Genomic DNA, 25,082 nt, shown 5'->3' with positions numbered 1-25,082 from the left:
GTCAAGGCTCCCCTACTGGGACGGTGCACTCTCGACTCCAAAATCAGTCGCTCTCTCCCGGGGACTTCTCGTCCCTCCAGCCGCTTGGCCGTGCCGCCTCCGAGAACCAGTTGGGCCTCCTCCCGGGGTTAGTTCAGATGGGTGGAGCAGGTCCCCGTGCTTGTGCCGTGACCGAGTGTCCCGGCTGGGGCGCTGTTCTCCCCGCTCCAATACCAGTCGCTGCCTCCCGGGGACTTCTCCAGCGGCTGAGTCCCACGCCGCCCGCGCGACCCGGCTGGTCCCCTTCCCGGGGTTAATTCAGGGGGGTGGAGCAACTCTCCATGGTTATGGTGTACCTGCGTCCAGTCCAAATCCCTGCGGGACGGTTCCCCGGCTCGGATGCTGCTCTTTCTGCTCCAAGACCAGTCACTGCCTCCCAGGGACTTCTCCTACCAGCTGCGTCCCACGCCGCCCGTGGAACCGGCTGGTCCCCCTCCCGGGGTTAGTTCAGGAGGGTGGAGCAGGTCTCTGTGCTTGTGCCATACCTGACTGGTACGCTGGCTCCAGGCTCTGGAAACAATCGCTGCTTCCCCGTATTAGTTCGTTCTCCGTCTCTAAATCTGTGTTTGTTGTTCAGGGTTGGTAGATTGTTATGTATGTGATCGATTCACTTGTTTTTCCGTGTCTTTGTTGTAAGAGGGATCCGAGGTAGCGTCTGCCTAGTCCGCCATCTTGGCTCCGCCCCCTCACACTGGGTTTTTTTTTAAACACAAAATCCATAATAATGAAAGAAATGTAAAGAAAATCCACAAACAAAAGGAACTCAGCCTGAGAAAGTGAGAGGAACAAAGAAAATGTCAGCGACACAAAGAAAGCCACACCAATATGACAGCAATGAACTCATACTTATTGATAATTATGCTGAATGTAAATGGGTTAAATGCAGCTGTAAAGAGACAGAGAGTGGTGGAATGGATGAAAAAAATAAAACCACACCCATCAATATGCTGTCTAGAAGAGACACAGTTTAGATACAAAGACATAAATATATTAAAAATCAAAGGATGGAAAAAATATATCAGGCAAACCGTAACCAAAAAAGAGAAAGAGTGGCAATTCTAATGTCAAATAAAACAGACTTTAAGACAAACTATACCATAAAAGCCAAGGTAAGATATTTTATAGTGGTTAAAGGGGCAGTCCACCAAGAAGACATAACCTTAATAAATATCTATACATCCAAAGACAGGGCTCCAAAATACATAAAACAAACTCTAACTGCACTGAAAAGAGAATTAGACATCTCCACAATAATAGTAGGAGACTTCAACACATCACCCTTAGTAAAGGACAGAACATCTAGAAAGAAACTCAATAAATATACAGAAGATCTAAAGGCCAGAATCAACCAACTTGACCTCATAGACATATATAGAACACTTAACCTAACGACAGCAAATATACATTCTTTTCCAATGTACATGGAACATTCTCCAGAATAGACCACATTTTAGGCCACAAAAGAACCCTCAATAAAATCCAAAACATCAAAATAATCTCTCTGATCATAGCACTATAAAAGTAAAAATCAATAACAGGAACGGCAAGGAATAAAATCAAATACTATATGTGGAAAGTGAATAACAACTTGCTTAAAAACAACTGAATAAAAAAAAAAAGGGAATAAAAATAAATTCCTACAATCAAATGAGAATGAAAACACATTATACCAAAACCTTTGGGACATAGCAGAGGCAGTGCTCAGAGGTCAATTATAACAATAAGTACACTCATCAAAAAAGAATGGGCCAAAATCAAAATCTTAGCCTTACAACTCGAACAAATAGAAAGACAACTGCAAAAGAAGCCCACAGGCAGCAGAAGAAAGGAAATAATAAAAATTATGGCAGATGTAATTAAATAAATAACAGAAAAACAATGGAAAGCATCAATAAGGCCAAAAGTGGGTTCTTTGAAAAGATCAATAAAATCGACAAACCAGTGGCCAAACTGAAAAAAAAAAAAAGCAGAAAAACAGAGGAGGAAGCAAATAACCCAAAAAAGAAGGAAGACATTACAACAGACTCAATTGAAATAAAAAATGTCTTAACAAAATACTATGAAAAATTGTACTCCAACAAAATTGAAAACCTAGAGGAAATAGAAAGTTTCTAGAAACACGCTATCTACCTAAACTAACACAAACTGAGAGAGAAAATCTAAACAGACCCATAAAAAGAGAAGATTGAAGAAGTAATATAAAAACTAGCCCAAATAGCTTCACTGGTGAATTCTACCAAACATTCAGAGAACAGCTCTCACCAGTACTACTTGAGCTATTTCAGAACATAGAAAAGGAAGGAATACTCCCAGACCCATTCTTTGAAGCAAGCATAATTCTGATACCAAAACCAAGTAAAGACACAATAAAAAAATAAATTACAGACCAATATCTCTCATGAATAACCCATACCCATTGCCATCAGGTCGATTCTGACTCATAGCAACCCAATTCTCAACAGAATTTTAACCAGTAGAATTCAGCCAAAAACCAAAAACCAAACCCAATGCCATCGAGTCGATTCCAACTCATAGCAACCCTATAGGACAGAGTAGAACTGCCCCACAGAATTTCCAAGGAGTGCCTGGTGGATTCGAACTGCTGACCCTTTAGTTAGCAGCCGTAGCACTTAACCACTACGTCACCAGGGTTTCCATAGAATTCAGCATCATTTCATAAAATAAAACACCATGACCAAGTGGGATTCATACCAGGAATGCAAGGATGATTCAACATTAGGAAATCCATCAGCGTAATCCACCACTTGAATAGGACAAAAGGAAAGAATCACATGATCGTTTGATAAAGCCCAGTACCCATTCCTGATAAAAACTCTCAATAAAACAGGAATAGAAGGGAAATTCAACATAATAAAGAGCATCTATGCAAAACCAATAGCCAACATCATTTTCGAAGGACAGAGGCTGAAAGCATTCCCTCTGAAAACAAGAAAAGGATGTCCTTTATCACCACTCCTGTTTAACATTGTGCTTGAAGCCCTAGCTACTGCAATAAGGTAAGAAAAAGAAATAAAGGGCATCCAAATTGGAAAAAAAAAGAAGTAAAACCATCCCTAATCACAGATAATAGGGTCCTATACATAGAGAACCCCAAAGATTTCACTAGAAGACTACTGGAACTAATAGAAAGTTTCAGCAGAGTACCAGGATACAAGATCAACATACAAAAATCATTTGGGTTCCTATATACCAACAAAGAGAACTTTGAAAAGGAATTCAGGACAATACCATTTATAATAGCCCCTAAAAAGATAAAATACTTAGGAATAAATCTAACATGGGACATAAAAGACCTATACAAAGAAAACTACAAAACACATCTGCAAGAAACAGACCTACATAAATGGAAAAACACCTTGCTTTTAGATAGGAAAACTCAACATTGTGAAAATGTCAATTCTGCCCAAAGCAATCTACAGATATAATGCAGCCCTGATCCAAATACCAGCAGTATTCTTTATCAAGGTGGAGAAACTGATCATCAGTTTTATACGGAAGGAAAGAGGCCCTGGGTAAGCAAAGCCTTACTGAAGAAAAAGAACAAAGTAGGAGGCCTTACACTGCCTGATCTCAGAAACGGTAGTCAGAGCTACAGTAGTCAAAACAACCTGGTACTGGTACGGTGATAGATACATTGACCAGTGGAATAGAATTCAGAACTCAGATGTAAATCCATCGCCTGTGATCAGCTGATTTTTTTTTTTTTTTTATTGTGCTTTAAGTGAAAGTTTACAAATCAAGTCAGTCTCTCACACAAAAACCCATATACACCTTGGTAAAAAAAAAAACAAATACACCTTGGTAAAAAATTACTTTCCCCTAATGAGACGGCCCGCTCTCTCCCTCCACTCTCTCTTTTCCTGTCCATTTCACCAGCTTCTAACCCCCTCCACCCTCTCATCTCTCCTCCAGACAAGAGATGCCAACATAGCCTCAAGTGTCCACCTGATCCAAGAAGCTCACTCCTCACCAGCATCCCTCTCCAACCCATTGTCCAGTCCAATTCACGTCTGAAGAGATGGCTTTGGGAATGGTTCCTGTCCTGGGACAACAGATGTTCTGGGGGCTACGACCACCAGGGTTCTTCTAGTCTCAGTCAGACCATTAAGTCTGGTCTTATGAGAATTTGGGGTCTTCATCGCACTGCTCTCCTGCTCCCTCAGGGGTTCTCTGGTGTGTTCCCTGTCAGGGCAGTCATCGGTTGTAGCCAGGCACCATCTAGTTCTTTTGGTCTCAGGCTGATGTAGTCTCTGGTTCTCGTGGCCCTTTCTGTCTCTTGGGCTCGTAATTACCTTGTGTCCTTGGTGTTCTTCATTCTCCTTTGCTGCAGGTGGGTTGAGACCAATTGATGGCATCTTAGATGGCTGCTTGCTAGCGTTTAAGACCCCAGACGCTACTCTTCAAAGTGGGATGCAGAATGTTTTCTTAATAGATTTTATTATTCCAATTGACTGAGATGTCCCCTGAAACCATGGTCCCCAGACCCCTGCCCCTGCTATGCTGGCCTTCAAAGCATTCAGTTTATTCAGGAAACTTCTTTGCTTTTGGTTTAGTCCAGTTGTGCTGACCTCCCCTGTATTGCGTGCTCTCTTTCCCTTCACCTAAAGTAGTTATCTACTATCTAATTAGTGAATGCCCCCTCCCACCCTACCTCCCCCTCCACTTTTGTAACCACAAAAGAATGTTTTCTTCTCAGTTTAAATTATTTCTCAAATTCTTAGAATAGTGTTCTTATACAATATTTGTCCTTTTGCAACTGACTCATTTCACTCAGCCTAATGCCTTCCAGGTTCCTCCATGTTATGAAATGTTTCACAGATTCCTCACTGTTCTTTTTCGATGCGTAGTAGTCCATTGTGTGACTATACCGTAATTTATTTATCCACTCACCCGTTGATGGGCACCTTGGTTGCTTCCATCTTTTTGCTATTTTAAACAGTGCTGCAATAAACATGGGTGTGCATATATCTGTTCATGTAAAGGCTCTTATTTCTCTAGGATATATTCCAAGGAGTGGGATTGCTGGATCGTATGGTAGTTTTATATCTAGCTTTTTAAGGAAGCACCAAATTGATTTCCAAACTGGTTGTACCATTTGACATTCCCACCAGCAATGTAGAAGTGTTCCAATCTCTCCACAGCCTCTCCAACATTTATTATTTTGTGTTTTTTGGAGTAATGCCAGCCTTGTTGGAGTGAGATGAAATCTCACTGTAGTTTTGATCTGCATTTCTCTAATGGCTAATGATCGTGAACGTTTCCTCATATATCTGTTAGCTACCTGAGTGTCTTCTTTAGTGAAGTGTCTATTCGTATCTTTTTTTCCCATTTTTTAATTGGGTTGTCTTTTTGTAGTTGAGTTTTTGCAGTATCACTTAGATTTTAGAGATCAGGCGCTGATTGCAAATGTCATAGCTAAAAACTTTTTCCCAGTCTGTAGGTAGTCTTTTTACTCTTTTGGTGAAGTCTTGCATGAGCATAGATGTTCAATTTTTAGGAGCTCCCTGTTATCTAGTTTTTCTTCTGCATTGTTAATAATGTTTTGTATACTGTTCATGCCGTGTATTAGGGCTCCTAATGTTGTCCCTATTTTTTCTTCCATGATCTTTATCGTTTCAGATTTTATATTTAGGTCTTTGATCCATTTTGAGCTTGTTTTTGTGCATGGAGTGAGTTATGGGTCTTGTTTCATTTTTTTTGCAGGTGAATATCCAGTTATGCCAGCAGCATTTGTTAAAAAGGCTGTCTTTTCCCCATTTAACTGTTTTGGAGCCTTTGTCAAATATCAACTGCTCGTATATGGATAGATTTATGTCTGGATTCTCAATTCTCTTCCATTGGTCCATGTATTTGTTGTACCAGTACCAGGCTGTTTTGACTACTGTGGCAGTATGATAGGTTCTAAAATCAGGTAAAGTAGGCTTCCGACTTTGTTCTTCTTTTTCAGTAATGCCTTATTTATCTGGGGCCTCTTTCCCTTCCATATGAAGTTGGTGATTTGTTTCTCCATCTCATTAAAGAATGTCATTGGGATTTGGATCGGAATTGCATTAAATGTATTGATCGCTTTTGGTAGCATAGACATTTTTATGTTAATTCTTCCTACACAGGAGCAAGGTATGTTTTTCCACTTATGTAAGTCTTTTTTGGTTTCTTGCAGAAGTGTACTATAGTTTTCTTTGTATAAGTCTTTTACATCTTTGGTAAGATTTATTCCTAAGTATTTTATCTTCTTGGGGGCTACTGTAAATGACATTGATTTGGTGATCTCCTCTTTCATGTTTTTTTTGTTGGTGTAGAGGAATCTAACTGATTTTTGTATGTTTATCTTATATCCCGATACTCTGCTGAACTCTTCTATTAGTTTCATTAGTTTCCTTGAGGATTTCTTAGGGTTTTCTGTGTGTAAGTTCATGTCATCTGCAAATAGAGATACTTTGACTTCTTCCTTTCCAATATGGATGCTCTTTATTTCTTTGTCTAGGCTAACTGCCCTGGCTAGGACCTCCAGCACAATGTTGAATAAGAGTGGTGATAAAGGGCTTTGTTGTCGGTTCCCGATCTCAGTGGGAATGCTTTCAGGCTCTCTCCATTTCGGGTGATGTTGGCTGTTGGCTTTGTGTAAATGCCCTTTATTATGTTGAGGAGTTGTCCTTCTATTCCTATTTTGCTGAGAGTTTTTGTCATGAATGAGTGTTGAAATTTGTCAAGTGCCTTTTCTGCATCAGTTGATAAAATCATGTGATTCTTGTCTTTTGTTTTATTTATGTGGTAGGTTACATTAATTGTTTTTCTAATTTTGAACCATCCCTCCACACCGGGTACGAATCCCACTTGGTCATGGTGAATTATTTTTTTGATATGTTGTTGAATTCTATTGGCTAGAATTTTGTTGAGGATTTTTTCATCTATGTTCATGAGGGATATAGGTCTGTAATTTTCTTTTCTTGTGGTGTCTTTACCTGATTTTGATATCAGGGATATGGTGGCTTCATAGAATGAGTTTAGTAGTATTCAGTCCTTTTCTATGCTTTGAAATACCTTTAGTAGTAGCGGTTTTAACTCTTCTCTGAAAGTTTGGTAGAACTCTGCAGTGAAGCTGTCCTGGCCAGGGCTATTTTTTTGTTGGGAGTTGTTTGATTACGTTTTCAATCTCTTCTTCTGTTATGGGTCTATTTAGTTGTTCTACCTCTGTTTGTGTTAGTTTAGGTAGGTAGTGTGTTTCTAGGAATTCATCCATTTCTTGTAGGTTTTCAAATTTGTTACAGTACAGTTTTTCATAGTAATCTTATATTCTTTTAATTTCAATTGCATCTGTTGTAATATCGCCCATCTCACTTCTTATTCAGGTTATTTGCTTCCTCTCCTGGTTTTCTTTTGTCAGTTTGGGCAGTGGTTTATCAGTTTTGTTGATTTTTTAAAAAAAAGAATGGCTTTTGGTCTTGTTAGTTCTTTCAGTTGTTTTTCTGTTTTCTATTTCATTTAGTTCAGCTCTAATTTTTATTGTTTGTTTTCTTCTGGTGCCTGTGGGTTTCTTTTGTGTCTCTCTTTCTATTTGTTCAAGTTGTATGGATAATTCTTTGATTTGGCCCTTTCTTCTTTTTGGATGTGTGCATTTATGGATATAAATTGGCCTCTGAGCACCACTTTTGCTGTGTCCCAAAGGTTCTGATAGGAAGTGTTTTCATTCTCATTGGATTCTCTAAATTTCTTTATTCCATCCTTAATGTCTTCCAGAATCCAGTCTTTTTTGAGCAGGGTATTGTTCAGTTTCCAAGTGTTTGATTTCTTTTCCCTGCTTTTTCTGTTATTGATTTCCACTTTTATGGCCTTATGGTCAGAGAAGATGCTTTGTAATAGTTCAGTGTTTTGGATTCTGCTAAGGCTTGCTTTATGACCTAATATGTGGTCTATTCTAGAGAATATTCCATGTGCACTAGAAAAGAAAGTATACTTGGCTGCTGTTGGGTGGAGTGTTCTGTGTATGTCTGTGAGATCAAGTTGGTTGATTGTGGCATTTAGATCTTCCCATATCTTTATTGAGCTTGTTTCTGGATGTTCTGCCCTTCACCGAAAGTGGTGTGTTGAAGTCTCCTACTATTATTGTGAAGCTGTCTATCTCACTTTTCAATGCTGATAGAGTTTGTTTTATGTATCTTGCAGCCCTGTCATTGGGTACATAAATATTTAATATGGATGTATCTTCTTGGTGTACTGTCCCTTTAATCATTATATAGTGTCCTTCCTTGTCCTTTATGATAGATTTCACTTTAAAGTCTATTTTGTCAGAAATTTATATTGCCACTCCTGCTGTTTTTTGATTGTTGTTTGCTTGATATATTTTTTTCCATCCTTTGAGTTTTAGTTTGTGTCTCTAAGGTGTGTCTCTTGTAGGCAACATATAGACAGATCTTGTTTTTTAATTCATTCTGCAACTCTCTGTCTCTTTATTGGCACATTTAGTCCATTTACATTCAGGGTAATTATGGATAGGTATGAATTTAGTGCTGTCATTTTGATGTCTTTTTTTGTGTGTTGTTGACAGTTTCTTTTTCCCACTTAATTTTATGTGGTGAGTAGATTTTCTTTAGATATTGTCCTTTCCTCATATTTGTTGTTGTTGATATTGTTTCTTCTGAGTGTGTATTTTTCACTTGTATTTCATTTTGATGAGTAGGATAGTTTGCCTCCTTTGTGGCTACCTTAGTATTTACCCCTATTTTTCTAAATTTAAAACTAACATTTATTTCTTTCGTATTGCTGTATCTTCCTCTCCATATGGAAGGTGTATGATTACATTTCTTACTTCCTTTTTGTTATTTTAATGTTGTCTTCTTTTATATAATAACATCGCTGTTACCCTGTTTTGGGCTTTTTGTTGTTGTTATAATTTTGCTTTGTGTTTTTGGATTTTCCTATCTGGGTTGACTTCTGGTTGCTCTGCCCAGTGTTCTAGTCTTGGGTTGATACCTGATATTATTGGTTTTCTAATCAAAGAGCTCCCTTTAGTATTTCTTATAGTTTTGGTTTGGTTTTTATGAATTCCCTAAAGTTGAGTTTATCTGGAAATATCTTAATTTCACCTTCATTTTTAAGAGACAGTTTTGCTGGATACATTATTCTTGGCAGGCAATTTTTTTCCTTCAGTTTTTTAAGTATGTCATCCCATTGCCTTCTTGCCTGCATGGTTTCTGCCGAGTAGTCCGAGTTTATTCTTATTGGCTCTTCTTTGTAAATGACTTTTTATTTATCCCTCGCTGCTCTTATAATTCTCTCTTTATCTTTGGTTTTGGCAAGTTTGATTATAATATGCTTTGGTGACTTTCTTTTAAAGTATACCTTCTGTGGAGTTCAATGAGCATCTTAGATAGGTATCTTCTCATCTTTTACAATATGAGGGAAGTTTCCTGGCAACAAATCTTCAACAATTTTCTCTGTATTTTCTTTTATCCCTCCCTGTTCTGGTACTCCAATCACTCATAGGTTATTTCTCTTGATAGAGTCCCACATGATTCTTAAGGTTTCTTCATTTTTTTTAATTCTTTTATCTGATTTTTGTTCAAATATATTAGTGCCAAGTGATTTATCTTCGAGTTCAGTAATTCTGGCTTCTACTTGGTCAAGTCTGCTCCTCTGACTTTATTGTTAATCTTCTGAATTTCTGATGCCTGTCTGTCTGTGGATTTTTCCAGCTTATTAAACTTGTCATTATGTTCCTGAATAATCTTTCTAATTTCTTCAGTTGCTTTATCTGTGTGTTCCTTGGCTTGTTCCTGCATATTGCCTCATTTCCTTCCTGATGTCTTGAAGGGTTCTGTGTATTAAACTTTTGTATTCTGCATCTGGTAATTCCAGGTATGCACTTTCATCTGGAAGATCCCTGGATTTTTTGTTTTGAGAGCCTGTTGAGGTGATCAAGGTTTGTTTCTTTATGTGACTTGATATTGACTCTTGTCTCTGAGCCATCTAGAAGCTATTGTATTAGTTTATGCTTGCTTACTGTGTCATAGCTGCTTGCTTTGTTTTGTTTTGGTATACCCCATGGGTTGCTTGAGTGAGCTGGTTTGATTATTTTCACCTTTGGAGCTCTGGTGTCCTGTCCCCAGCTGTGTAGCGTTGTTATCAGGTATATTAGTCTAGGAGTCCATTCAGTTTTTTGTATGATTTCAGCTCAGGTTTCCAGGTAGCTGATCATCAAGTGTGTGGTACAGGCTCTGTTCTACAGCCTTAGAGGGGCAGGGGTGATTGGCGTATATACCCGTATCTGATTGCAGCAGGGGGTTACGCTCTGAACGAGGCAGGGGACTGAGAACCAACCCCCAAATGTCTCTGAAGAAAATGTGTCCCTGTTCCCTAGAATGTGCTGGTGGGTGGCTTCTGCAGACAGACCGTGGGCACCAAATGTTTTTGGTTGTAAGGACTGGGAGGTATCAGTTATTTTTGGACCTCTGTTGCGGGTTGCTGGGTTACCTGAGTGGAGCTACCAGTCCATAGGTCCCTGTTCTGGGTAGGTGAGGACTTTGTTTAATAGGCAAAGCAATGTCAAACGTCAAACACCCACCTCTCCACCGCACAACTGAGATGGTTGGAGTTTGCCAACAAGGGCCTATTCTCCCAAAATAGGCCCACACAGGTCCATGCAGAAGGGAAAGGTGCTCAAGGTCCACGGATAGTTTATTTCTGGACAGAAGCCACTTTTGTCCTGAGCTCCACTGGTTAATGGAGCTAGCAAATTATCTTTTCCCTCATTTGCAAATTTTTTCCTTCTCCAAGGCTGGGATGATGGCTCTAGGTGCTCAACAGGGCTTATCTCAGGCCCAGGGATTCACCTGCTGAAGCTGGCATTAGGGTCTGGAGGCGTGGTAAAATACATGCAAGTACTTAGCTTTTGTTGAGAGTGCCGTTCTTCTCACGTTCCGGAAGTATGAGTAGGCTGTGAAGCTGGCTGCTTCTCCCTGAGGAAACTGCGGCTGAACGCTAGTACCAGCCCACAGCCGCTGCCACCCCACTGGGAATGGTGCCTGAGCGCTCCCCGCGATTTAGATCCGGTAACTTCTCTCCACTTCTGAATGGTCTCTTCCTCCCCCTGCCCCTCAGTTTGTTGTCTAAGCTTGCCTTTGATGCTCAGGCTCCCAGCTTGTCACAAATATACTTGTTTCACTTGTTTTTTTTCGGGTCTTTGTTGTAAAGAGGGCTCACTGGAAGTGTCTGTCTATTCTGGCATCTTGGCTCCGCCTCCCAGCTGATCTTTGATAAAACACCAAAGTCCATTAAATGAAGAAAAGACAGCATTTTTAACAAATGGTGCTGGGAAAACTGGATGCTGTTTGTAAAAAAATTAAAGAGAACCCATACCTCACATCATACAAAAAACTAACTCAAAATGGTTGGTGACGTAAATACGAAGCCAAAAATGGTAGACATCATTGAAAATAAAAAATAGGGATATGTTAGGCCCTATTTTTTTAATACATGGCATAAATAGAATTCAAACCATAACGAATAGTGCACAAACACAAGATAAACTAGGTAACTGGGAGCTCTGAAAAATTAAACACTTATGTTCATCAAAAGACTTCACCAAAAGAGTAAAAAGAGAAGCTACAGACCGGGAAGAAAATTTTGAATGTGATGTATCTGGCAATGGTTTAATCTCTAAAACCTGTAGAATACTTAACACCTTAATAACAAAAAGACAAATAACCGAATTAAAAAATGTTCAAAGGATATGAACAGACACTTCACCAAAGAAGACATTCAAGCGGCTTGCAGACACATGAGAAAATGCTCGCATTCACTAGCCATTACAGAAATGCAAATCAAAACTACAATGAGATACCATCTCACCCCAACACTGTTGGCATGAATCAAAGAAACAGAATACAACAAATGTTGGAGAGGCTGCAGGGAGATTAGAACTCTTATGCACTGTTGGTGGAAATGTAAAATGATACAACCATATGGCATCTCATTAAAAAGCTAAAAATGGAAATACCATATGATCAAGCAATCCCATTCCTGAGAATATATCCTAGAGAAATAAGAGCCGTCAAACTAACAGACATTTGCATACCCATGTTCACTGCAATATTGTTCACAACAGCAAAAATATGGAAACAACTTAAGTACCCCTTAATAGATGAATAGATAAGCAAATTATGGTATATACAAAAAGTGGTACATGCAACAATAAAGAACAATGATGAATATGGAAAACATCTCACAACAAGGATGAATCTGGAGGGCATTATGCTGAGTGAGGTAAGGCAATCACAAAAGGACAAATATTTTATGAGACCACTATTGAAAAAACTGAAGAAAATTTTACACACAGAAAAAAAAACCTTTGATAGTATGGAGGGGAGGGGTGGGAAGGGAAATCACTGACTAGATAATAGATGAGTATTAACTTTGCTAAAGGGAAAGACAACACACAGTTTAGGGAAATCAGCACAACGTGAACCAGGCAAAGTCACAGAAGCTTCTTAGACACATCCAGTTACCTTGAGGGATCGAGTTACTGAGGCTGAGGGGCTGGGGACCATAGTTTCGGGGACATCTAGGTCAATTGGCGCATAACATAGTTCATAAAGAAAATGTTCTACATCTTACTTAGGTAAGTAGTGTCTGTGGCCTTAAAGCTTGCGAGTGGCCATCTAAAATGCATTTATTGGTCCCATCCTGTCCAGAGCAAACGAGATTTAAAGAAACCAAAGACACAAGGAAAATATTAGTCCAAAGGGCTAGTGGACCACATGACCCACAGCCTCCACCACCCTGAACCCTGAAGACCTAGATGGTGCCCGGCTACCGCTACTGACCACTCTGATAGGAGTCACAATAGAGAGTCCAGGAGAGAGCTAGAGAAAAATGTAGAACAAAATTCAGATTCACAAAAGAAGACGAGACTAACTGGTCTGACAGAGACTGGAGGAGCCTCCAAGACTATGGCTCCCAGACACCCAGACACTCAGAACTGAAGCCAAGCCCAAAGTCTACCTTTCAGCCAAAGATTAGACAGACCTATAAAACACACGTGAGGAACTTACTGCTTAGTTTAGTCAAGTTTACAAGACCAAATGGGCAACACCTGCCTAAAAGCAGAAGTGAGAAGGCAGGAAGGGACAGGAAAACTGGACAAATGCACAGGGAGAACCCAGGATGGAAAAGGGGAGAGTGTTGGCACATTGTGGGGATCGCAGTCAATGTCACAAAACAATTTGTATGTAAATTTTTGAATAAGAGACTAGTTTGCACTGTAAACTTTCACCAGAAGCACAATAAAATTTAAAACAAACACACACAGCGGTGTAGCCCAGCATAAAAAAGCAAGGTCTTAACATTCTTCATAATGGTGAGCACACCATCTTTCTTATTCTTAGAAATTCTGATCTAGGGTCCCAGAGACCAGTAACACAAACATAATTTCACAGATACATCAGAGAAAGTACAGTTATTCCAGAAGTATAAATTCGTATTTTAGGATGGGGGGACCATTTTATAGCACCTATTCAAAAAAAAAAAAAAAAAAATTTTTTTTTTTTTTTTATTCCATACGGTTGGCCAATCCTTCTGTCCTCTGGTTAGCTCTCTTTCTCATTCTCCACATCAATTCAAAGCTTTTCCACTCTCCTCAATACCCTTTCTTACGTTGTCTGTCAGTGAACTCTCCCGTACTTGCTTAATAACTCTTTGAGTCAAAAGTTTAAATGTAAATGGCGTGGCAGTAGAAAGAAGAAGCAAACTCAGTGTGTAGTTAAAATTGATTTATGTATAGGTTTCTAGAAATATACCATATATAAGTTTTTATTTTGAAATAATTAAGACTTAGAAAAAAGTTGCAAAAATACTGACAAGAATTTTTGTATAGTTTTATCTCAAATTCCCTAAATGTTAACATTTTACCATGCTTGCTATATCATTCATTCTTTCTGTCTCTCTTAGTGTATATGCGTATAAGTGTATATAAGTATGTAGTGTGTGTATATATATGTGTGTGTGTGATTTTTTTTCTGACATGTTGAAGAGTGAGTCATGTTTAAGACGTGATGCCGTTTTACAGTCAGATTTTTCAGCATTCATTTCCTAAAAACAGATATTCTGTTACATAACTACAGTATACTTAATGAAATTTAATATTTTAACAATAATTTTAACATTCGTTAATGATTCTTACCTGAATCAGATATTACTGTGGGGGTTACTTGATGGTGTTTTCTACTTCTATCATTCCTTCTACTTATCAGTTGAAATTTTAATATAAGAAAGAGCTTTCTGTTCTCTTTTTGTTTTTTCACTCATTTACCATGTCAGTATAGACTAATGGATTCTTGTTTTACTCTATCAGTTATAACACATTTCTATCATTTTTTGTTTTGTTGGTCAAATTATAGAAATACGTATCTTGTATATTATAGGTTCATACATTTTGGGTAAATTTTAAATTTGGATTTTTTACCTTTTGGTGCTTTATGCTCATATACTTCATATGATGTTATATACCTTTACAGGTGTGAGCTCACTTATTAATCTGTTGAGTTCAGTCCAAGATGAAGATCAGCCAAAATTGAACATTTTGTTATGTGAAGCTGTTGTTGCTGTTTACTTAAGTTTATTGATACATGCTCTTGCCACAAATTCCTCCAATGAATTGTTTCGACTTGCAGCCCACCCACTAAATAATCGAATGTGGGCTGCTGTTTTTGGAGGGGGTGCGAAACTTGTTGTGAAGCCTCAAAGACAATCAGAAAATATTTCAGGTAAGCTGAGTTTGATACCAATAATAGATTTGTATGTAAACATAAATAATTTCTAATATTAAGATAAAAATATATTTTTTAATGTTTTAAGAATTTTTTTATCTGGAAAGTTAATTTTTTTGGTGGTCTCATGCAATTTGCTAGGATAGTAAATAATGAAACCCAAGTTAGAATGAAAAATACAGTTTCAGTTACTTGTTTTTATAGAAGTAACATTTTTGAGGTTGATAAACTAGGACATATTTGAGGTTAAAAGAAATAGAGAAATAAAAATAAGTGAAGAGACAATGTAAAGGAATGAGGCCATGGAGAAAGGACAGTTCTTAATTAGAGAAGGAAAATTTAAATAAATCTTTACAGAGTATGCCAGCAGTTGACTTCAGATTAATTTATGGTCACGTACAAGATAGCTATTTCAATCATGCTTTTTTTTTTTTTTTTTAATTATTTCATTTTGTGTGTGTGTATGTTTTCTTCCCTATGGACCAGAATATATTTTTCATCCCACTTTTTAATAAGTTCGGATATAGTAGGGTATAGATTGATGACACAGGAGAGTTTTTCATCTTGGTGTTGAAATCTTAGAAACCATCTTAATTCATCCTTAGAAATGGTCAGATTAGAGATGTGCAATCAATCAGTTGCACAGAGTTTACATGACACAGGTTCTAACCTGTGTCCTTACTGCCCACAGTGAACTCAATGCTTAAGTTCCTGTGTAAGTCAAAGTAAAGGAGATGATCCAACCAACTTCCATTGCTTCCACTTTCATCGTATGTGAATGACTCATCTTTATCCTCCAACCTGATTGTAAACAAAATGTGATATATATATACAATGGAATATTACTTAGCCATGAAAAGAAGTACCAGTAATGCTACAATGTGGATGAACCTCAAAACATTATGCTAAGTGAAAGAAGTCAGGTTCAAAAGGCCACATATTGTATGATTCATTGATATGAAAAGCCCATGATAGGTAAATCCATAGAGAGAGAGAACAGATTGGTGGTTGCCAGGGACTGCAGGAGGAGGGAACGGGGAGTGACTGCTTAATGGGTACAGGGTTTTCCATTGAAGTGATGAAAATACTTTGGAACTTGGTAAACATGGTAAACACACAACATTTTGAATATATTCCACTGAGTTGTACACTTTAAAATGGTTAACTTTATGTCATCTGAATTTCACCTCAATTGAAAAAAAAAAAGATGAAAAGATTATGATCATTTAGACGAGGTTGGTAGTCACGGACAGAGTGAAAAATGATCATATTCTGGATATAATTTAGGATGTAGCTGATGGTATTTTCTGATGAATTGTGTGTGGGGTATAAGAAAGAGAGGAGTAGAGATAGAATTATTTTCTGTGATGGGGAGATTTCGGAGAGGGGCAGGTTCATGTCTGCTTTCTGGTCCTCCCATATCCAATTAGTTTCTGAATTCTTTTGGTATTTCCTTTGTGTTTTTTTTAATCTGTCATGGATTGAATTGTGTCCCCCAAAATTATCTGTCAACTTGGCTAGGTCATGATTCCCAGTTTGTATGATTGTCTACCATTTTGTCATTGCATGTGATTTCCCTATGTGTTGCAAATCCTATCACTATGATGTAATGGGACGGATTAGTGGCAGTTGTATTGATGAGCTCTACAAGACTAGATAGTGTCTTAAGCCAATCTCTTTTGAGATATAAAAGAGAGAAGCGAGCAGAGAGACAGGCGGACTTCATACCACCAAGAAAGCAGTGCCGGGAGCAGAGCGTGTCCTTTGGACCTGAGGTTCCTGCGCTGAGACACTCCCCGACCAAGGGAAGACTGATGCATCACAAGGACCTTCCTCTAGAGCCGACAGAGGGAGAAAGCCTTCCCCTGGAGCCGGCGCCCTCTATTGGGACTTCTAGCATACTGGACTGTGACAGATTAAACTTGTCTTTGTTAAAGCCGTGCACTTTTGATATTTCTGTTACAGCAGCACTAGATGATCAAAACAGTATCTAATCCTTCCTCTCAGTTTTTATCATCACCGTACTAGCTGAGGACCTTCTATGTCACGTTCATAAATCTTCCTCTGTGTTTCATCGAACTATACCTCATCGGGAAACCTTGGTGGCATAGTGGTTAAGGGCTACGGGTGCTAACCAAAAGGTTGGCAGTTCAAATCCACCAGGTGCTCCTTGGAAACTGTATGGGGCGGTTCTACTCTGTCCTATAGGGTCGCTATGAGTTGGAATCAAATCCACGGCAGTGGGTATACCTCATCATGTGACTGGCTCAAGAAGCTTTCGTGAGAATTGCTAGTAGGATAAGCTCTCAGCTTCCTATCACCTGGCTAGTCCTAGCCTACCTCTAGACTTTGTCATTATCATTAGTCCTCTCCCTGGCTCCTGTCTAGCCAAGTAGCTTACTCCTCCCTCATGTACTCAAGCATCTTTTGATCGTTTGTTTCTGTTGTTCCTTCCTCTTTTCCCATTGAGTTTTTGCCCTTCCTTTAAGACATGCTTTACATCCTACATATTTCACAAAACTTTCTTGAACAACATAACTAGAAATAATCGCTCTCTTTAATACTTATTTGGAGCCATGGTAGCACAGTAGTTAAGAGTTCAGCTGCTAACCAACAGGTCGGCAGTTTGAATCCACCAGCTGCTCCTTGGAAACCCTATGGGGCAGTTCTACTCTGTCCTATAGGGTAGCTATGATGGCAATGGTTTGGGTTTTAATACTTACTGAATATGCCATTTATTCAGTACAATGGTTTTGGTTTTAATACTTACTGAATATGCCATTTATTCAGTACATTGTACATAGAATTACTTTAATCCTTATTGTGTTTAGCACATAGGCTGCCTCATGGCAAGATAATCCTTTATGCTCTGTCCTCACCTGCAGCTCTGCCATGGCTGCTAGGAAACTGACTCTATAACTAGAAAAGTGTAGAAGCACCTGTGTTGGTAATTTTGTCTCAACTACAACATAGCTAGAGTAGGATAAGGAGCCCTGGTGACTCAGGGTCAAGCATTCGACTGCTAACCGAAAGGTTGGTGGTTCAAATACACCACCTGCTCTGCAGGAGAAAGATGGGGCAGTCTGCTTCTGTAAAGATTAACAGCCTTGGAACCTTATAGGGCAGTTCTTTCTGTCCTATAGGGTCTCTAAGAGTCAGAATCAACTTGATGGCAGTGGGTTTGGTTTGGGTTTAGAGTAGAATGAAAGGAAAGGTTAATTTTTGAATTATTAAGGGAAAATAAATGCTGATTTTTTTCTTCTGTCTTTATTTAGCACCACCTGTTCCTTCCGAAGACATAGATAAACATCGTAGGCGATTTAACATGCGAATGCTCGTCCCTGGAAGGCCTGTAAAGGATGCTACCCCACCACCGGTGCCTGCAGAAAGACCATCTTACAAAGAAAAATTCATTCCTCCAGAACTTAGTATGTGGGATTATTTTGTTGCAAAGGTAAGGGGTGTGGGGAATGCAAGCTTTAAGTATGTCTGTTTTACTAACTCTTGTATATGTATCACCTGGCAATGATGGGGCTGCTTCTGGATTGAAACACCACAATTTAGACATTTAATCTCTCGCATCCAGAAAATGAACCATCATGGTAAATGCAGGGATAATCAGATACTTGATGATGGATAAAGCAAATTAAAATCATGTAGGACTTATGTATAAATCAGAAGTCAGTTTATTAACATATCATTAGGGTCATCCTTTTCTAGTGACTGGAATACTTGTGTGTACCATCTTTGCACCCCTCTTTTGACTGTCAGGAGATTGGTCATCATGGAATTAGAGCAAAAGAGGGTAGATGGACATTTGGGGATTTTATCAGGCCATGGTGAGGTCTAATAACTTATCTCTTGTTTCCCTAAAGCAGAGAAAACTTCTCTGGATATCAGAATACTCATGGTGACTAGGTCCATTATAACCCCATTTTGTACCAAGCTGGATATATTCTAATACTCACTTCTCTGTACTTGTTTGAGATCATCAAACTGCCTCTATTGAAATGCTTTTCTCTTTGCTTGTGTCGACATTGCTGTCACATTCCTGTGCATGTAAGGGAACACATTTCCTACTGGGCCTCCTCCTATTTTGTAATTTTTATTATATCTCATTTTAGAGTTCGTGGAACAAATCCCAGACATCATAAAATTTTATTCATTAATATTTTAGTATATGTTTTTTGAAAAGAAGGATTTTGAACAGAACCACAATAGCTTTATCATGTGAAACAACAATAACAAACCTTACTATCATCAAGTATCCAGTGCTCACATTTTCCCGATTGTCTCTTAAGTACTTTTGTACAGCTCGTTTGTTCATATTAAACACACCAAACCCAGTGCCGTCAAGTTGATTCCCAACTCATAGTGACCCTATAGGACATAGTAGAACTGCCCCATAGAGTTCCCAAGGAGCCCCTGGCGGATTCAAACTGCTGACCCTTTGGTTAGCAGCCGTAGCACTTAACCACTACACCACCAGGGTTTCCTTGTTCAGATTACGATTCAAAATAAAATTTACATTGCAGTTGATATGTTCTTAAATCTCTTTTAATTTACAGGTTCTACCTCCATCTTTTTTTTTTTTTTTTTTTTTTTAACTTTCCCCCTTTTGGGAAACCCTATGGGGAGAGTGTAAGAATTTGTCTTGCAGAATTTCTTGATGGATCTTGCTGATGGCACCTCCGTATTTTGTTCCTCTGAATGTGTTCGTCTGAATCCTATATTTTCTGCACAGGGAAGTTAATCTAGAAGCTTTATTAGGTTTTTCATCTTTATCTGATCCAGCTGGGGAGGGAGAATGCAGAACTGTTTCATAAGTGGTTCTGTGATTTCAGTCCGGAAGCACATAATGTCTGGTGGTCTCTCGTTTGTGAAGTTAATTGATGACTGTATTTCAGTGGGACTTTTAAAATTATGACACTGTAATCCTGTCATTCATTCTTCATTTGTTTGCCTGGAATACTTCCATTCATCAATGATTTGGTTACCCTGAAGTAGATTTTGAATGGGAAAGTCAGGGTAAATGCTTGATTCTTTGCTTTTATGTACTAGTTTCCAAAATGATGAGTTGATTCTCTAGCATCCTACAGAGAAGGCCAATGAATTTTGTTTTGTTTTCATTTTGTTATGATCTTTTTTATTTAAACATATTTGTCTTTATCTGTTGCAGTTATTATTCTTAGGAAGGTTATCCCATTTTGGGCCAGTGAGAGTCTCTTGAAGTTCATGAGTCTTTTTGAGACTATTTCAGTAGTCTTTGATAGTTTCTTTGCTTTCTAGTATGATGAGTTATGCCAGGCTAACTTGCATATTTCCTGCCCTAGACTGGATACAACCACTTCTTCAAAGAATATGGTTCCTTTTTGTGGGAAACTATATTTAGGAACAGCAGTCAGATGCTGGTGGTGATCGTTGTTACTGGGTTGGTTATTGTTTCTAGATAAGCATCATTTCTAATGACTGTTCATTTTGATGAATGTATGATAGTTTACTTAATGCCTATCAGAGACTACAGTATCTATTTTTTCACTATTATAAATATTGCTGAGATTAATATATTTTTAGATAAACCTGGTTCATGTTTTGATTACTTCATTAATAAGTACTGGGTCAAAGGGAGGGAAACCCTGGTGGTGTAGTGGTTAAGTGCTACAGCTGCTAACCGAAAAGGTAGCAGTTCGAATCCACCAGGGGCTCCTTGGAAACCCTGTGGGGCAGTTCTGCTCTGTCCTGTAGGGTCGCTATGAGTCAGAATTGACTCGATGGCAATGGGTTTGGTTTTTTTTTTGGGGGGGGTCAAAGGGTAAAAACCTAAATAAGGCTTTGATACATACTGACAGAATACTTTTCAGATTACCAATTTATACTCTCTTTAGAATTGTGACAGTGCACATTTGGCTCCACCCTCAGTAGCATTAAATATCCCTTTTTCATATTTGCTGGTTTGATAGATTAGGTAATTTTTATTTCCTATTAGTGACATCAGAAATTTTAATAAGTTTATTGCCATTTGATTTTCCACTTTGAGGAATTGACTGTTAAGTTCTTAACTGATTTATCTATTGGGATTATAGTGTTTTTTCTTTCTTTTATAGACCCTTTATTAAGGATGTTATCAACTTATTTGTGACTCTGTCTAGATTATTTGCTTTATAATTTCGTTTATGATTTTTTTGATGTAAGTTTTTGTTTATTTAATCATATCTATCCAGACTTTTCTTTGTGATTTATTATATTATTTTTAAGCAGAGAATGCCCTTTCCATTAATAAATATGTTTAATTTTACTATTTTATTCTCCTTTTCCTCCTCCTTTTTTTTTTTTTAACTCTAAACTCCTTCCTTTTTCTAGAATAAAAGTCAGACTTCATTTCCCTCTTTATCTTCTGTCCCCACAAATAGCTAATTAGTTGTTCTAGCATCATTCATTAAATAGTTCTTCCTACCTACTGATTTATGATGTTAACTGTGTCATAGATTATTTCTTATACAATCTTATTTTTGGACTTCCTTTTTCCATTTATCAGTTGCTAGACCACTCTTCTTTTAATTATGTGTTTTCAAATATTCACTCAGAAGTGCTATCTTTCATTTTTAAAAAAAGATTTCTCAGCTAGTCTCATCTATTTTTTTTTCCCTATGAAGTTTAGAATAGTTAAGTTCAAAAAAAAAAAAAGAAGTTCCCACAGGGATTTTTAAAATTACCATTATTTAAAACCTATAAATTAACTTGTAAATAATTACAGTTTCTACACATTTAGTCTTTTTATATAGATTTTAGAAAAGTTTGCAATTTCCTTCACTATAGCTCTCAGAAGCCCTAGTGGCATAGTGGTTAAGTACTATGGCTGCTAATCAAGAGGTCAGCAGTTTGAATCTACCAGGTACTCAATGGGGTGGTTCTACTCTGTCCTACAGGGTCGCTATGAGTCGGAATTGACTCCACGGCTGTGGGTTTGGTTTTTCTAGTGTTTTTATAGCTCTCTCACAAAAACCAAAAACCAAACCAGTTGCTGTGAGTTGATTCTGACTCCTGGCAACCCCAAGTGTGTCAGAGTAGAATTGTGCTCTGTAGGATTTTCAGTGGCTGATTTTTCAGAAGTAGATCGCCAGGCCATTCTTTCAAGGTGCCTCTGGGTGGACTCAAACCTCCAGCCTTTCAGTTAGCAGCAAACACATGAGCCATTTGCCCCACCTAGCTCTCACAGTTCTCATAAGGTTTTTCCTTTTGCTATTTTATGTTTTTCATTGTGTCTTTTCTTTTTAGACCTTTCTAACTGGTTGTTGCTGATAGGTAAGAAGATAACTATTAACTTTTAAGAAAGTATGTTGTTTCTAGGTACTGAGTTATTTTATTGAATCTAAGTTTTAGCTTTTTTTTTTTAATCTGTCTATGCTTGTAATATCATCTGTGAAAGAAAAATTTTACATAGATTGATACTATTTAAAATGTTTAATTTTAAATTAAGACAAAAATAAGCCAATTATATATTTTTTAAAAATGACTTTACCTTTTATTGTAGCCATTTCTCCCTTTGTCTGAGAGTGGTGTTATATATGATTCAGATGAAAGCATTCATAGTGATGAAGAAGAAGATGATGCTTTTTTTTCAGATACACAAATCCAAGAGCACCAAGATCCAAATTCCTATAGGTAAATAAGGCTTTTTTTTTTCCCTGTTTTTTTAGAAAATACTACTGCTATTAATTTTAAGTAGCATTATTAACATGAATTTATACAAGAACTAACTTATGTTTTCAGGTCAGGAATGCTGTACCTTCCAGGTAAATCTTTAGAGGGTAGAGTATTTCCTTCACATCTAGTTTCAAAGAATAGCTTTCATGCAAAGGGCAAACAAAACATTTTTAAAGAGAAAAAATACATAGTTTATTGATGAACTGGGGAAGCCAGCCCAGCTTGTCCAAGGCAAGGTCATGGAAGCTCCACAGACCCTGAGGGACCAAGTTACTGGGGTAAAGGCTGTGGAGGGGGACCATGGTCTCGGGGAACATCTAGCTCAATTGGCATAACATAGTTTATAAAGAAAATGTTCTACATTCTACTTTGGTAAGTAGAGTCTGGGGTCTTAAAAGCTTGTGGCAGCCATCTAAGATACTCTACTGGTCTCATCCCATTGGGAGCAAGGGAGAATGAAGAAAACCAAAGACACAAGGGAAAGATTAGCCCAAAGGACTAATGAACTACAGGTACCAGAGCCTCCACCAGACTGAGTCCAGCACAACTAGATGGTGCCCGGCTACCACCACCGACCGCTCTGACAGGGTCACAATAGAGGGTCCTGGACAGAGCTGGAGAAAAATATAGAACAAAATTCTATCTCACAAAAAAAGACCAGACTTACTGGCCTGACAGAGACTGGAGAAACCCTGAGAGTATGGCCCCTGGATACCCTTTTAGCTCAGTTATGAAGTTACTCCCCAGTTTCACCCTTCAGCCAAAGATTAGATAAGCCCATGAAACAAAAGGAGACTAAAGGGGCACACCAGCCCAGAGACAAGGACTAGAAGGCGGGAGGGGTTAGGAAAGCTGGTAATAGGGAACCCAGGGTCAAGAAGGGAGAGTGTTGACATGTTGTGGGTTTGGTAACCAGCATCACAAAACAATATGTATACTAATGGTTTAATGAGAAGCTAGTTTGCTCTGTAAGCCTTCATCTAAAGTACAATTTTATATATATATATAATTTATTGATGAGCTATTAGAACTTAACTAGATTCCATGTGACTATGTGGTAAATATTTTTCCACTAGGTAATTTTCAGATATTGCAAGTATGATCTATGATTGCATATCTTTTCTTTCATAAACTACAAAGGAGCCATTTTTTGTACAGGAAATATCAATAACAGCTTTTTCCTGGATTGGAGATGGGGTTAAACAATTGACGGGAAACATTGCTATGCTTCTGCTTAAAATTTTCTCCCTCACAGATTCTTGTGTAACAATTCATTTGGATAATAATATGTAGATACTTCCTTTTCCTCTAGGTTGGGCCTTTTTCCTTCCCTGTTCTCCCATAGTTAATCATTCAGGAATTGTAGATAGAGTCAGTGTTTTGTTGTTCTACAACATCCATCTTCCTTTCCTTAGACTTGGTATATCTCTGGAAAGAGTTGGATTTGCACAGTGCAAATAACCCGTATCAATGGAATGTAATATATGTTTGTAGCATCTGGTTTTTGTTTAGCTCCGTGGTAATTTTATTGTTCTCAGTACAATATTTCTATCTTTCATCTTCTTTAAAGAATAAATAAAAAACATTATTTTTCAATTAAAGATTTTTTTTTTTGGTTCCTACTGAACAGCTGGGCTCTTCTACATTTGACACTGGTTAAGCTAGCACTTCACAATCTCAAGAATTTCTTTCCTATTGCTGGGTTGGAATTTTCTGGTGAGTATGGAATTCGAAAAATTAATGTTATTTAAATATAATGAATCACCATCAAGTTTCCCTTTACAGAATTTATATAAAAGACATTTGGTACCAAGAAAATACTGCCTTGGAGATTTTATGAGGTCTTGTTCATTTTAGACTTTAGTCCAGGGTTTTAATTTATAGCAGGAATCGCTGTCTACCTACAAGGTTGGAAGAGCAGGAAATTAGACTGGGGAACCTAGACGTTTTCTCAGCTCACTTTAAAGAGCTAGCTTTCTGTTTGTTGAAAGCATTAAGAATCCAAATGGTACTAAATTAACATTTTTAGGTTTATTTGTATTTTCAGAAGTCTTGGCTCTCAGATATTGGATTTTTGTAAATATGTGGATGATGATCAATATTTTTTAATCAAAATAAAATGATATATTTTATCACCTTTTAGAGCTGCCTGTAACATCACCATTAGGTATTGCTGTGGTTAAAAACTTGGAGAACTGGGAACAGATCCTACAAGAGAAAATGGATCAATTTGAAGGTCCACCCCCTAACTACATCAATACATATCCCACTGACCTTTCAGTAGGAGCTGGACCAGCTATTCTTCGAAATAAAGCAATGCTAGAACCTGAAAATACTCCATTTAAGTAAGAAAACTCTTAAAATGCTGATGAAAATGTGGCTTAGTTTAATCTTTATGGAAAGCAGTTTGGCAAAAATGTCGATAGTCTTCAAAACGTTAATAACTTTTGAACCTACGGTACTCTTTCTAGCAGTATACTCTGAGGAAAACATCAGAAATATGGATTGAAAATTATTTTTCCCAGTATTGCCTATAATCAGGAAAAAACACCCTTT

General features: G+C 37.9%; 1 protein-coding gene across 7 annotated transcripts in view; it reads left to right on the top strand.

Moving 5' to 3' along the window:
- The window catches only part of DMXL2 (Dmx like 2), a 249,253-nt gene that overhangs the window by 193,330 nt on the left and 30,841 nt on the right, over window positions 1–25,082 (top strand). For all 7 annotated transcript variants that reach the window (XR_007519764.1, XR_007519765.1, XR_007519763.1 and 4 more), the window contains 5 exons: window positions 14,571–14,819; window positions 18,098–18,276; window positions 22,354–22,484; window positions 24,157–24,242; window positions 24,670–24,871. Coding sequence is in view for 3 of the 7 variants with exons in the window: in XM_049904983.1 (XP_049760940.1) it covers window positions 14,571–14,819; window positions 18,098–18,276; window positions 22,354–22,484; window positions 24,157–24,242; window positions 24,670–24,871 (847 nt within the window). In the remaining 4 variants the exon portion in view is untranslated. The remainder of the gene's footprint in view (window positions 1–14,570; window positions 14,820–18,097; window positions 18,277–22,353; window positions 22,485–24,156; window positions 24,243–24,669; window positions 24,872–25,082) is intronic.

This window comes from Elephas maximus, chromosome 12, assembly GCF_024166365.1.
Source record: "Elephas maximus indicus isolate mEleMax1 chromosome 12, mEleMax1 primary haplotype, whole genome shotgun sequence".
Lineage (NCBI taxonomy): Eukaryota > Metazoa > Chordata > Mammalia > Proboscidea > Elephantidae > Elephas > Elephas maximus.
The sequence above is the reverse complement of the archived record's forward strand: the minus strand, read 5'-3'. Positions and strand labels throughout refer to the sequence as shown.